Raw genomic sequence first — 15,023 nt, 5'->3', positions numbered from 1 at the left:
TTTTTTTAAATAAATTGTGAATTACATTTATTTACAAATAAATATTAATAAAGATATTTTTTCTAAACATTTACAGCTTTTTAACAGATATTTTATATCAGGGTTTTTTTTTGTAAATTGTGGAATTTGTGTATTTATTTGCAAAATATTTTGTGGGTTAAAAATTAAATATTTTTATTTTTAATTTTTAAACCCACAGAAATATTTTGCAAATAAATACACAAATGTAAAACAAAATAATAATAATAATTCATTGTGCGTAAAATACTGATCTGCAAGTGTAAAATTGAGATTCACAATTAATTAAAATGTGTAATTAAATTAAAATGTGTGTATTTATTTGCAACAAAATAAAATATTTTGTGGGTTTAAAAACTTAAAGATTTTTTTTTTAACCCACAGGAATATTTTGCAAATACAACAGACCTCCAAATACACAAATTCCACATTTTATTATATATTTTTTTTAAATTTGTGGACTTTGTATATTTGATCTGATTGAAAAATAATTTAGTGGGTTTAAAAATATTTTTTTGTTTTTGTGGAAGGTGTTTAATTTGAAATTAGCTATAGAGACCAAACCTGTTTTTGTACCAGTATGTGAACATGTTTATTTCATTTTTAACATGGGAGTCAATGGGGATTGACTCGCTCTTGGAGCCACCCCCAAGTGGACATTAGAGGAACTGCAGTTTGTGGCACACAAACTGTGCTGTCACAGAGCTGATGTAAACGAGGTTTATTATTCAGTGTAAATGTGCTGCTCTGCTCTGCAGGTCATGAACTTCATGAACAAACTGGCAGGAAACGAGTACGTGGGCTTCAGCAACGCCACGTGAGTACGACACAGAAACACACATCACACTCCTTTACGTCTCACTGATTTATTATCCATGCTGAACGTTGAAACAAATGATGAAAGACGTCCTGGAGGCGAGAGCGCAGAGGCAACAGCTCAGTCAGGACCTTTGCAGTTTTATATAAGCTGAGCTGAGTCATGCTGCCTCAGAAACAAACGTCCTCTGTGTGTGTGTGTGTGTGTGTGTGTGTGTGTGTGTGTGTGTGTCCCAGTTTCCAGTCAGAGCGAGAGTCTGGAGACAGAAACTTTGCCATCGGCTACTACCTGAAGGAGAAGAAGGTGAGGTCAAAGGTCACCTGCAGCTCAGAGCCATGTCTTCTCTCTGAGTGTACACGGGTCACAGAATTCACTCTTACTGCAACGTGAATCTTTAATGTTTTACATTTTAAATTTTTCTTCCTGTTGCTGTGTACAGACTATAACTGCAGGATGATGCTCTGTAATGTCGACATGGTTTGTGAGTTCGCAGCAGATGTGTTTTCTGATGTGTTGACAGTGTCGTTTCTCTTGCAGTGTTTTCCAGAGGGGACGGACATGACCTCCATCCTCGACTTCTACTTCCAGGTACATGGAACTCAAGCAAAACAAAGTAAAAGTACTTGGAGAACTTTTATAGCAGCTTTTTCACCTGACGTGAATCCCTTTAATAGGCACGTCACGCAGTTGAGGAAGTTGGTTTGCTGCTGGGATTTTATTTCAGTGATGCAGTTGGTGAGGGCAGAGTGAGTGGCGAGAGGGATGGCTTTGGTGGAAATGTACAACTGAATGTCGTCGGCGAAGAAGTGTAGCTGAAGTCCATGACGGCGGATTATGTGACTGAGGGGGGAGAATGTAGAGGATGAAGAGGAGGGGGCCGAGGACTGAGCCTTGGGGGACACCTTGGCAGAAGGGAGCAGTGGGGAATTTGTTAATGCTGATGAACTGGTGTCTGTCGGAGAGGTAGGATGTGAGCCAGGACAGAGCAGGAGGTGATGTTAAGAGTGGTGTCAAGGCGGGAGAGAAGGATGGAGTGGTTGATGATGTCGAATGCTGCGCTCAGGTCAAGCAGAATGAGTACGATGAGTTTACCTACGACATGTTCTGTAGGAATTATCATTTATCTGGGATTTAATTAACTGATTCTTAACTGAAACATAACTGCTAATATCTGGTCTCCTCCACCAGCTGTGCTCCATCGAGGTCACCTGCGAGAGTGCCAGCGTCATGGCGGCGACCCTGGCCAATGGCGGCTTCTGTCCAATCACAGGAGAGCGCGTGCTGAGCCCCGAGTCTGTGCGAAACACTCTGAGTCTGATGCATTCCTGCGGCATGTATGACTTCTCCGGACAGTTTGCTTTCCACGTCAGTACCTCGTCCATCACATGACACTTACACCGCTCCTCCTGAATTGTGAGCATGTTTTCAACACATCCTCCTCCTCCTTCTTCTGCTGTCTCAGGTCGGTCTGCCGGCTAAATCCGGGGTCGCCGGGGGGATTCTGCTGGTTGTTCCAAACGTGATGGGCGTCATGTGTTGGTCTCCTCCGCTCGACAAGCTGGGGAACAGCGTCAGAGGCATCCAGTTCTGCACGGTAACCTGCGCCTTTACTTTATACATGTTTCAGCGTTTTATATCTACGCAGGGACTGGGTCCTCTACTACCGAGATCACCATGTTGCACCGCCATGTTTCCACAGTAGCCCAGAACGGACAAACCAAACACTGACTCTAGATAGAGCCATTTGTGTTTATGTGGTTTCCTTTCACACGTATTTAAACCTTTGAACGTCAAGCTGATTGGTGCGATTTCTTTCAGAAACATGGCGGAAAAAGGCAGCGAGCAACTTGGTAAAAAAAATGTCCTATAAATAATATAAAATTAATAGATTTAGAAAATTATTTTTAAAAGCTAGGGAAAAAATATATTCATAATTATCATTACTATATATTTGAAATTATGTTATATAATTATTATTATTTTAAGCTCTTGTTTTTAACTTTTTTCCCTAATTTTCTTTTTTTAATTTACTAAGTTCTTGCTAATTTTTTGGGAAAACATGTCATTTTATGTATAATCACAAACAGCATTAAAAGCTGATGTAAGTTTAGGTCAACATGATTTATTTATTTATTAATATAAATAATATTCTTATAAAAATAGAAGGAAAAAGTCACCAAAGAATTCCTAATTTGATTTTAAAAAAAAATTCATAAAAGTTTGATGAGAAGCTTCTCAAAAAAATAAAATTACAGGTAAACAAAACCCAGTGTGTGCCATTTTAAATGTTTTTAACTCTCTTTCAGGACCTGGTTTCTCTCTTTAACTTCCACAACTACGACAACCTGCGACACTTTGCTAAGAAGCTGGATCCTCGCAGGGAGGGTGGAGACCAGAGGGTGAGTCCCTGCAGCTGTTCTTCCTCTCAGCATCTGTAGCCCTTGAGGGTCTTGGGCTATTTTGGCCATTTTGTATACTTTTGATTTTTGCCTTTTTATACCACATAAAAAAATGTTTGTCATGCCAATGTTTGATATCTTTTTTTTTTTCAGCACAACCTTAGCTATATGACCAGAAAATTATTTTTCCACTAGTCCCAAAAACACTCAAAAACACAAAATCGGATTTGAAAAATAAATCAGTTTCTTTACTAGACAAAATTCAAACATGCTCAATGAAAAAATTCAAAGGCAGAAAATGTTAAACATAAGTTGTAAATATGTACATAAAAAAGTAAAACTAAGATAAAATTAAGCTATATACAACTATTCCCAACAAAAACCAGGTGAAGACAGGTGTTTTTTTTTTGTTTTTTTTTTCATTTTGGCCATGCCTCTCCTCAAAACAGTTTATGTACACGATTAGACAGAGAGCTATATAACATTCAGAGACTGTGAGGGGTTCCTAAATAGTGCAAAACTAACATATAAATGTCAAATTGAGATAAAATCGAACTATATACAACAATAACAATAACAACAATAACAATAACTACTTACAACAAGGCGTTTTGTTGTTGGTGTTTTTTTAACATGTGCCACTCCTCAAAACAGTTCCTGTCAACAATGACACAGAGGGGCACATCACAGGACTTGCATCGCCATGGCGTCAGGTTCCTCTTTTTGTCCACCTGCTGGCAGCGTTGGCATGCCCTGCGGCCTTGAGTGGCTTTCTGGCTGGCGTCAGTGACAGTGGCGATGGCAACAGGAACATGTTGATTGCTCCTGTTGATCGGAGTCCCCGTCTTGTCCACTCCACACAGCTCGGACACCAGCTGGGTGAGAAAGTTCTTGTGAGTCATGGGCTGCACCTGTTGTTTCCTGCTCATCTCACAATGCATGATGTATGCATTTGTTACTGCAATGTCCACAAAGTGCAAAAAGAGCGTCTGGTACCAGCGAGCAGTTTTGCGGTGGGTGGAGTAATACTGGATCAGCTGGTCGGAAAGATCAACCCCACCCATGCACTTGTTGTAGGCCATTACAGGGGTGGGGCAGGGAATCTCCTTCACTGCCCAGCGTCCATCTTCATCCTTTGCTCTCCTCTGGACCACCTCACCAGAAAATGCTGGATGGATTGTGGAGCACACAGACACCTCCCGCGTGTCCATCCACTTCACAAACAGCAGGGGGCCCTCCCTGATCCACCTCACAGCACCTCTCTCAGACTTTGGGGTGAGGGCATTTGCTCTTCCACGGGGACACCCTTTCCTGTTGTCCCTGTAGGTACCGCAAGCACCATACTTCATGCTGGCCAAGTCGAGGAACAGCTTGGGACTGGTGTAGAAGTTGTCCATATAAATATGGTATCCTGTCCCAAGATATGACGGCTGAATGAGGTCCATCACAGCAGCATATGACAGTCCATGCACACTGGCAGAGCTAGACTTCCCACCGTACACATTGAAATTGACAGTGTAGCCACTGCTTGACTCAGCCAACACAAAGAGCTTGATCCCCCATTTTGTTGGCTTGTCCTTTATGTACTGGGTCAGGCCAGTTTTTGCCTTGGTTGCCACCATTCGCTCGTCGACAGCCAATTCCTTCCCTGGGTGGTAATGAGCCTGGCACGCAGTGCGGATCTCATCCATGAGGGGTTTTGCCCTGAAGAGCTTGTCATGGTCAGGTGTTCCCTTCTTCATGTCATTCATGACATCCTCCTCTGGATCGCTGGGGTGGATGTTCCACATCAGGGACCTGAACCGGTCTCTCGTCATGACCATGGCTGGAAACGGCACAGACAGGATGTGGTTTTGTCTCCAGTAGTCCTGGAGACCTGGCAGTGACACCAATGCCATGTACATGAGAAGGCCAAAGAATTTGTAGAGCTCCTCAACCACGACGTCAGCCCAGTTGTACTTCTTCCCCATTTCCTGCTGTATTGCTGCATATTTGTTGGTGTTCTTGCAGAGTGTCCTCATGGTGGCAGTGGAGAAGAACAGCTGAAACAGATCTTTCGGCGTGTATGGCGAGTGCATGTCCACCTGGGCTCCTGGTGGTCTGTGGGGCATGAACCTACTGACTCCTGGAGCAGTGTCAGGGTCACGCTCTGTTCTCCAGGCCTCAGGGCTGTGGTGTGGCTGGGATGACCGGTCACATGGAGATCTAGACCGGCATCTGTTCTCCCTGCCACGCTGACGCCCCCTGCCTCTTGCTGTAGGTGTCCCAGGCTGCTCATCATCTCTGTATATGCACATGACAATAACACAATGTAAAGTTCAGTTCAATTTGCACAATTTAAAAAAATACAACAATAACATAACTATTTACAACAAAAACCAGGTGAAGACATAGGCGGTTCAAAATACACAAAAACAATGGAATAACAATTCTTGGGGAGGCCCTGTAGAAAACCCTGCAGGTTTATGTGAGACTACCACTAAAAACTACTGAATAGTCCCATGACGTTTATTTCATCCACCTCAACTTTAGACTCAATCCACTTGCTAAATAGTCTCTTTCGCTTTTCCCACAAACACAAACAGTTCACTACCACAAAAAGACAGCCAACTCAGTATCTGCTGCATGTTTTGATACTACCGCGAGGTGTGTGTGTGTGTCACAAAATCACACATTTACAAAGAGAGTAATAAGAAAAACAAAAGCACTAAATGTTCATAAGAAGTTTGACTCACCTCTTGTCGTCCGCCACAAAGGACGGATCCTCAGCTTCATCGTCACAGTCACTCTCCGACTCCGACGGTGAAACGCAGATTTCGCCCTCCTGCTCCTCCACTTCGAAAAACAAGTCCACGGCTTGTCTTACATTCAGTGTCCGCAACATCCTCTGCTCCTCACGAATAAACTCTAAACCCTAAAACAACTCCAAATCTTCCAAAAATCTCTCTCAAACTATCGCTCACTACTCTGTCGCCTGCCTCTCTCATCCGCCTCTTCTTCTTTGTGTTTTCTGGCGCATTGCAGTAACAACTTCAAAGGTGCATACCGCCACCTACTGAAGCAGAGTATGTAGGACAGCATCTAGTTTTATATTACATTATGTCATGGAGAAACATAACACAACAAACAAACAAAAAATAAGTAAATAAATAAATTAAAAAAAAACAAAAAACGCCAACCAACAGCTATATTCTATAAAACAAACCAGTGTTATATAGGTAATCTATTACCTCTCTCTGTATCTCCCACACCTTATCTCCCTTAGTTCCCAGTAGCCCTGCCAAATTCCAGTCCCGTCCTGCCTCTCTCACCCTTTCTTCGTTATATTTACTACAGTACATAATTACATGTTCTACATTTTCTACGATATTACAATATGTGCAGACTTGTGAGTTTACTTTTCCCGATAAAAATAAACCAGTGTGATCAAACCTTAATCTTGATAGAACTACCTCCTCTCTTCTACTTCTTCCCTTAATACTCTCTGCTCTGACTGTGTTTTGTATTCTGTAATAATTCCTGCCCTTACTGTCCTCATCCCACTTCTTCTGCCAAAATTCTGATATTTTCTTTTTGATTAGTGCTTTTCCTTCATCTTTTCCAAATGGAATATCCGTTACATGTCTCATACTAAGTGCTCTTTTTGCCACCCTATCTGCACACTCATTACCTCTCAGGTACCCAGCAAAATTCTACCTCGATCCCCACTTTCTGAACTCTGAACAGACACTGAAGAATTTCATACATTAAATCTTCCCTGAGTGACTTCATATTCTATACTGATAACTTATCTGTTATCCTATTGCTCAGCTCAATTTGAAAAAGCGGGATGTAAACTCCTGAACCAACGCGATCATTTTGATCTGTTGAGCCATCAGTGAATATTTGAAAATAACTGTAAAAATGATTCTTTATATATTGATTTGCACAATGCCCTATTTCCATTTCCACCCAGTCCTTCTTCAGGTTCATAATCCTAAAATCTACTTTAACCTTAGGAAAGAGCCATGGAGGGACATGACTTATTGGCAAAGGGGAATTAAAACAAATTTCTTTAATGCCATATTCATCTATTTTATCTTTTATCTTCCATCCAAAACCATTTCCCTTAAAACAGTTATATTCCCAACATTCATTTATGACACTTCTTATGTTTTCATCCCCACATCCTCTTAACTGAATCCAGTATGTTAGTGAGAGTTTGTCCCTTCTGAACTCTGGTGGGCTTTCACCTGATTCCACCAGCACGGCATCAGTTGGAGTTGTCCTCATTGCACCAATAGAGTCTCAAGGCTTTGCTTTGCATTCTTTCAATTTTGTTTAAGTGTGATTTAGCTGCTGCTCCATAGACAAAACATCCATAATCTATTGCTGATCTCATCAATGCTCTCCCCCTGATCCAAATGGCTCCATCATCTGCATATAAGGATGAACAAATCTTTCTATCTAGGTTTGTAAAAATATCATTAATCATAATATTAAGTAATACTGGACTGACGGCACTGTCTTCCTTGGGGAATGCCATTAGCTGTATCAAATTCATCGGATATCTCCAGCCCTACTTTTACTCTAAACTTTTGTTCAGAAAGAAAGTCTAGCACCCAATTAAACAACCTTCCACTAATACCCATTCTATTCATTCGGATTAACAGTCCTTCTCTCCACATGGACTCATAGGCTTTTTCAGTGTCAAAGAAAACAATCACCATCATTTTTTTCATCTTGAATGTTTTCTCTATTTCATTGCTAACTTTCACGACAGCATCCGTAGTTGATCTTCCTTTCCTGATATGATGCCATTAGACCTCTCTGCTCTAATATATAATTAAGTCTCTGGACCGAGATCTTTGCCATCCATTTACACAAATGCGAGGTTAAGGCAATGGGTCTGTAGTTTCCAGGGTCATCTGGGTCTTTGCCAGGTTTACTAAAAGGCAAAATAAGTGCAGTCTTCCAGCTTTTTGGCATGACCCCATCTCTCCATATCTTGTTAAATAATTCCATTTGCAAAACATCACATAGCTTAATTGGTCCTGACCTGTTGCAATGCTATTTCTAACTTACTCATAGTCAGCTCAGCATCAAGAGTTGAGTCTACATTATCTTTTTTCCTAATTATGTTCTGGTTTTCACTGAGTATTTCCTCTTTCCTCTTTGTATGCAGATCATCCAGAAGATTTCCACTATGAACACTGGCAAAACTCTTACCCAGCAAATGAGCCTTTTCTTTATCAGTTATAGCTACTGTTTCTCCACCCTCTAATACTGGTATTTTAGTGTACTTCCTTTTACCACTCATTTTCTTTAACATCACCTAATTTCACTTCTTTACCTATAGCACCACAGTACGTTCTCCATGTGCTCTTTTTACTAGATTTGATAACTTTACGAGTCAGAGCTTTTTCTCATCCGCCTCACTCTCCCGCACTTCACTTCCGCCACACTGCTCGGTTGGCCCCGCCCCCACGTCCCAAGAATGTGCAGCCTGTAGAGCAGAGTCAGCAGATTCAGACATTTTGATCCGTTTGGTAATACAACAAAAAACGACGAAAATATTCAAATAAATGCAATAAATGGTGCAGTGACGTCATAAACTAGTGGACCGCAGAGGGTTCCTGCTTTTCCTCCTGCAGCTCATAAACCCTGTGACATCTTCACATTCACACACTGCACTCTAATGTTCCTCTCATTTATTTATCAGTGTGAAACGTCACGGTGTAACAGTGCGTGCGTCACATCCTGCCGCTCTCTGTTCTCTGGATGCTGCGTGACCTTGTGTCTGCTCACATTTTGGCCCACAGTGCCACCCGGTGGACGATCACTGTAACCTTACCTCATTGTGTAACTTGAATGTGCTTGTTGTGTTTCAGGTGAAGTCAGTGATCAACCTGCTGTTTGCTGCGTACACCGGAGACGTCTCAGCCCTGAGGAGGTGACTCTTTGCTCCACATCCACACTGACGTCTTTCTGTAGTCGTCTGATCGGCGGACGGTTTCATGAGTCGTGTTTTGTGTGCTCTTTGTCCAGGTTTGCGTTGTCCTCCATGGACATGGAGCAGAGAGACTACGACTCCAGGACGGCCCTGCATGTGGCGGCTGCTGAAGGTAAAACTCTGAGGAGGTGACGTCGTTAAGGTATTGATTGTCTTTCTCGTTATTGTGGAGCTGACAGGTGTGTGTGTGTGTGTTTCAGGGCACGCTGAGGTGGTCCGCTTCCTGCTGGAGGCCTGTAAAGTCAACCCAGTTCCCAGAGACAGGTGAGCATCAGAAAACTTCATCTAAACGTTCAAAAAAGCGACTTGATGAAATAACTGATCAATGAAACTAAGCTTTGGTAGTTGATCGATCAGGCACATTAAATGTCTGATGTTGCATTAGACCTCCGACACCGCTCTGACCCTCCTCTGTTCACTGCAGGTGGGGGAACACACCGATGGACGAAGCCGTCCACTTCGGCCACCACGACGTGGTGACCATCCTCCGCGATTACCACACCCAGTACAGCCCTCAGGAAAACGTGGACAACAAGCAGAACGCAGAGAAGAACCTGGACGGTCTGCTCTGAAGGAAACGAGCTGAAGAAAAGAGGCTGGACGGTCGTGAGAAAACGTCTTAAATGTGGATCAGGGAGGAAAACAGTTCAAACTGTACAGTGGAAACAATCCCTTAACTTAAACCGTACACGCAGGCCAGCCGCCACCCCACCTCATGCCAGTAGATGTCGTTGGTTTTTTGTATATTAATGTACTTTTTATTTCAGTTCTCCTTCTGTATCTCGTCATCAGCTCTGTAGCTTTGTAGGAAGCAACCAGCCGCCACGTTGAATGCTGGGTAAATTCAGCTGCGGCTGGAGGGTCAACGGACTCCATGACAACAGGAAGTAGCAGGCGTTTGGTACCCTGGGTTTGTCACTTCATCATCACAGCGTGGTGGAATGTATCTTCCCCCAAACACTTCAGTGTGTGTGTGTGATAGTTATTTATCTATTGAAGATAAAGTGTACAGTCATGTAGTGTGTGCGTGCGTGTGTGTGTGCGTGCGTGTGTGTGTGTGTGCGTGCGTGTGTGAGTCGAGGATACATTAGTGTAAATATATACAGGTGTATAGTTGTCTTTCTGTACTCGATGAGGACGTAGATTTCACTCTGGAAACTGTCAGTATTTCAATTTAAACACGAAATTTAGATGAATTTAAAACATTAAATACGAGTTAAAGTTTTTTTGTTTTGCTTTTAAATGACTGTTTTTGTTGTCACCTCCCCAAAAACTTTTTTGTTTTTGTTTTTTACAGTTTAACTGTATTATTTGACTTTATTTTTTGTAACCTGAGGAAATAATGTCGAAGTTCGCCAAAGTTCAGGTTGTTTGTTGAAAGAGTTTCCAAATACCATAAATGACACTGCCAGCGCTGACAGAAGCTTGAATACTGTAAACGTCCAACAATTGAAGTTTGTTTTGTGTGTTTGTGTTTGCACTCAACAACAGGAAAATCCCCCCTCGGCCATCAGCTGCTCAAAACCACAGAACTTTATTACACTGAAGATCACAACGTTCCCAAAAAGACCAAATGTATGAGATTAAATTTGTGAAAAATTTGGAATATTTCAGTTTTCGTCTCAAATCACATACTTCTGTTAGTACACTTCAAAGTAGTACGCTATACTTCTTGAGTGGTGTTGCCTCAGTTCGCACCAGCAAAGTTTTAACCGCCTCTTCTTCATCTTCTTTTTGAAATGGTGAATTGCAAACAGACGCTGGAGCATTATCGCCAACATTTGACCGCTATCTTAGCCCACATATAAACGAAATAACATTTGACCGCTATCTTAGCCCACATATAAAGCAAATATCGGAGCCATCCACGGTGTAAAATGTGTGTAGGATGCTAATTTAGCCTGTAGGAGGCACTGTGTTGTCATGTCTGTCAGTATAGGTAGGAACCATTCAGTGAGGGACGCCAAATCACCACACAACCAACAAACATTCCTGACGGCTTCTATTCGACAACAGTTTGGTACTTAGCGCAAAACACATGTATAGTTTTGTCTGTTTTTGGCCATCCAGTAATTTGGAATATGCGCAGGCACATCGGATATCACCGAGATTCCAGGATAGGAATGAACAGGCTTCTCGTTGACTTGTCTCTGAACACATACGTAAGAAGAAATGAGGTATTAGTACAGAAGTATGCGATATGAGACACACAGTTGGTGTGTATCAGTGAAGAGCATCTATAAAGTCGACTGAATTAAAACACTCAATAAAGGTAGTTTAACCTTTAATTTGGACGGTAAAGCTCTCTGATTGGTTGTTTCTTATAGCATTGCTCTCTGGGACAAAGGGCCCGTCCCAATACCCATCGCATAACGAGGGGTAGTGGGCATGAAAAGGGATTTCAGATGCTGACTTGCCAGCGAGGGGTAGACGTTGCCATGGCTACCACCGAGCAAGAGACAAGGAAAAAAGTTCACACATAGCTAATGTCACTGTCGTCAGGTTGCTTGTTAGCTAGCTAGCTAGCTCGCACTATCTGGCGTCTGTCATCTGTCCTGTTCTGCAAAACTGTCGGATTTTTCACATTATGATAACACACCAGCTAGTTTAATTATGCTGCCTCGTAATGTTAGCTGGTTAGCTAGCTAGCTAGGTAGCAGAAGCAAGATGAATGCGGCAAACATGATCGGTAGGATGAACTCAACTGGAGACGGTTGGAAATGTGGATGGCTCGCAGCTTCCTGTTTAAAATAGTTACGTATGCGTGAACGTAACCGACGCGGCGACGTAGTGAGTGGTGTCCCAATTCCTAGGGAAAGATTTCTACCCCTACCCCTCGTTGCTTCATTTCGAGGGCCAAGGGGGAGTGGGCAAGGGGGGGTATTGGGATTGGGCCTTAAAGTTGACTCCTACTGTTTATTTTAGCGAAACAAAACGGAGATGTTTTGTAATGAGGATTTATCTATGTGTATTTTAACAAATTTTCCTTGTTGAGTGCACCTCTTCCTTTGATTTCATGTTGTAACACTCCCATTGTGATCCACTGACGTTCATTTTTATCGCTGTCAAACCATGTTTTTCCAAACCAAGGCTTTTAGTGCAGAAAGTGTGTTGACTTGTAATGTATCACATGAATTATGATATGTAAACGTTTGTCCCTGCGGAGGACTCAGGACGGTCCGATCTGTTTCCACGACAGATTTGAAACACTAAACACAAAAACTGAAGAAGCTTTATACTGCGGATGGATTGTTTCATTTTATATCTGTAATGTGCTGAAGATTCTGTCATACTTGAAAAGTTGTGCAGATGTTTAGTTTTCCAGAGGTTTTGTGCGTTTGTAGCGTGTTGGAAGTTTGGATGTTGTTTCTGTACGGACAAACTGAACCAGGCATCTGCGACGCTCACAATCCACCGTCCAGATTCTGTTCAGGTTTACTGCATTTCTGTTCCTCAGGTCGGGATCGGTCCGTTCAGTTTGATTAAAATTTTTATTTGACGTTAAATTGGATTTTAAAAAAAAAAGCACAAAACTTCTTCTAAAAATTGCAATATTTTAAGGAACAATCAGCAATACAAACGTAACGACTGTACCATGGAATTAGCAATATGGATTTGACCTGATCCCGACCTGTCGCTGATATGAAGCGATCTCTGTGTGCAGCGACTGAAGTATTTTGAATGTAACGTGTTTGGTGTCGTTCTGTTTCTTCTTCATGTATATTTATGCTGCTGAGTGTTGCGGGCAGTTCAGATATTTATTCACAGATCAAACATTTAATAAAAGTCATAAAAATCAAGTTCTGTGTTTTGACTGGTTGTTGAGTGTCATCTTCTGCCAAAATGTAGCTTGAGAATTGAATCTATGACATGAAAACAGCTCAGGTCGTATAGCTCAGGATGTTAGAAGCCTTAGCTAAAGTTTTGGGGCTGCAGGTTCGATGCCCAGCCATGGTTTTTCAATTGAAAGCCAGTGTCCAAATAGAAGCAATAAATGCTCCGAGAAGTTGAGCCTAAGTGTTCTGAACAAGTGGCTCCTGTTGATAGTCAACTATTCAGATGTTCAAGAAGTTGTGGGTTTGATTCTTGGCTGACACTGAATTTTCAAGTCCAATCCCCCAAATCAAGTAGTCAAATTTGCAAATAAAAACCAACAAGGCGTGAAAGATCAGATAGCTACGGGCGATAGTGGACTGGCCTGAAGACCACAGGTTGGAGGTTCGAACCTCACGAGGTGTAGACTTTAACGTCATGAGGTCAGACTTTAAGTATGCAAATATAAAGCATGTAACTATAAATTAAGTAGATGTAAAGGATGTAACAATAAACTAATGCCATAATATAAACCAAGTAACTAAAGATAAGTAGCTAGCATGTAACTATAAAGTAGCTATACAGTATGTCGATATGAAGCATGTCACTAAAACCAAGTAGCTAGCATGTAACTATAAAGTCTGTAGACATAAGCCAAGTAACTAACACTAAGTATCTAGTGTATAACTAAAGTAGCTACAGTACGTTGATATAAAGCATGACACTAACACTAAGTAGCTAACATGTAACGTTAAAGTAGCTATACAGTACACAGACACATTGCACATAACTAAAACTAGGTAGCTAGCATGCAACTATAAAGTCCGTAGACATAAGCCAGGTAACTAAAACGAAGTATCTAGCGTGTAACTAAAGTAGCTATACAATACATATGAAGATATAAGGGAAGTAACTAAAAAGTAAGTAGCTAGCACGTGACTAAAAAGTAAGTAGCGATAAAGTTGTTGTTTGTTAAGGAGTCCAAAGTTCTACTACAACATCAGGGTGATTGACAATTGCTCAGAAGACCTGAGGTGGTGGGCGGGTAACGTTGCAGGGTGCAGCTGATTTTGAGGTGCAACGCCCCAAACGATGAAGTCAAATATGCAACGAAATGCTCACTAAGTATGTCAAATCAGACAGCTCAGTGTCATAGCATGTTGCTCTGAAGATCAAAGGGTTGGGGGTTCAAATCTTACAAAAGTCAATTAATTTTGAAGGCCAGTGGGCAAATGACGATGTCAAATATATGAACGAAAGCCAGCAAAAGCATCAGAACAGATAGCTCTATGAGTTAGCATGTTGCTTTGCAGCTCAGAGGTTGAAGGTTCAAATCTTGAAAAACATAAGTATTTAGGTAATTGTATTTATTTACTCCTGTTTGAATCTATGTACACATGTATGTATGTATGTATGTGTGCATTGCTAAAAGTTTGCATCGCATCCAGGTGCAACTATTACATTTACATGTGTGTCGACAACTGCTCTACCAAAAGCTCTACCAACCCATCACCACCTGTCAGATCAGATAGCTCAGAGAGGTTTTTGACTGCTTGGAGAACACAAGGTTGAGAGTTCAAATCTCATAAGAAGCAGTTTATTTAGACTTTATTTCTCTATTTATTTATAATTGTATGTGTGTATGCCTTTACCCCGAATGTGTTGGTGCATTTTGAAATGTTTATATTACATACCGATGCAACTCTTTGAACATGTGCCCTTGTGCCAGTCAAAAGCACCAAACCAGAATTATGTGTCAGATGAAATAGCTCAGTGTGATAGAAGACTGGTTTGTAGACCAGAAGATGTGGGTTCAAGTCCCAGAAGGGGCTGTTGCTTTTTTTTGGTCTGACACCCAAATGAAGAAGTCAAATATACAAAAAAAACAGGCAAATTTGTCAGAGTAGATAGCTCAGAGTGTTGGCTCCCGGTTTGTAAACCAGGGATTGTGAGTTCAAATCTTACTAGATGCAGTAATTTTTTT

The 15,023-nt window shown here is 41.5% G+C and overlaps 2 protein-coding genes across 5 annotated transcripts in view; one reads left to right on the top strand and one right to left on the bottom strand.

Moving 5' to 3' along the window:
- Positions 1-13,659, top strand: part of glsa (glutaminase a) — a 37,145-nt gene extending 23,486 nt beyond the window's left edge. For all 4 annotated transcript variants that reach the window (XM_049569750.1, XM_049569749.1, XM_049569752.1 and 1 more), the window contains 10 exons: positions 777-835; positions 1,072-1,138; positions 1,373-1,423; positions 2,024-2,200; positions 2,298-2,429; positions 3,142-3,234; positions 9,105-9,166; positions 9,262-9,338; positions 9,427-9,490; positions 9,651-13,659. In XM_049569750.1, coding sequence (XP_049425707.1) covers positions 777-835; positions 1,072-1,138; positions 1,373-1,423; positions 2,024-2,200; positions 2,298-2,429; positions 3,142-3,234; positions 9,105-9,166; positions 9,262-9,338; positions 9,427-9,490; positions 9,651-9,798 — 930 coding nt within the window. In that variant the 3' untranslated portion in view covers positions 9,799-13,659. The remainder of the gene's footprint in view (positions 1-776; positions 836-1,071; positions 1,139-1,372; positions 1,424-2,023; positions 2,201-2,297; positions 2,430-3,141; positions 3,235-9,104; positions 9,167-9,261; positions 9,339-9,426; positions 9,491-9,650) is intronic.
- Positions 3,425-9,087, bottom strand: LOC125884669 (piggyBac transposable element-derived protein 4-like). The gene is made up of 2 exons (XM_049569753.1): positions 5,970-9,087; positions 3,425-5,517 (listed from the first exon to the last, which is right to left on the bottom strand). Exons 1-2 carry the CDS (start codon positions 6,116-6,118, stop codon positions 3,831-3,833), a joined length of 1,836 nt encoding a protein of 611 aa, XP_049425710.1. The 5' UTR covers positions 6,119-9,087; the 3' UTR covers positions 3,425-3,830.
- Positions 13,660-15,023: the final 1,364 nt, after the last annotated feature.

Source organism: Epinephelus fuscoguttatus, linkage group LG24 (assembly GCF_011397635.1).
Source record: "Epinephelus fuscoguttatus linkage group LG24, E.fuscoguttatus.final_Chr_v1".
Classification (NCBI taxonomy): domain Eukaryota; kingdom Metazoa; phylum Chordata; class Actinopteri; order Perciformes; family Serranidae; genus Epinephelus; species Epinephelus fuscoguttatus.
The sequence above is the reverse complement of the archived record's forward strand: the minus strand, read 5'-3'. Positions and strand labels throughout refer to the sequence as shown.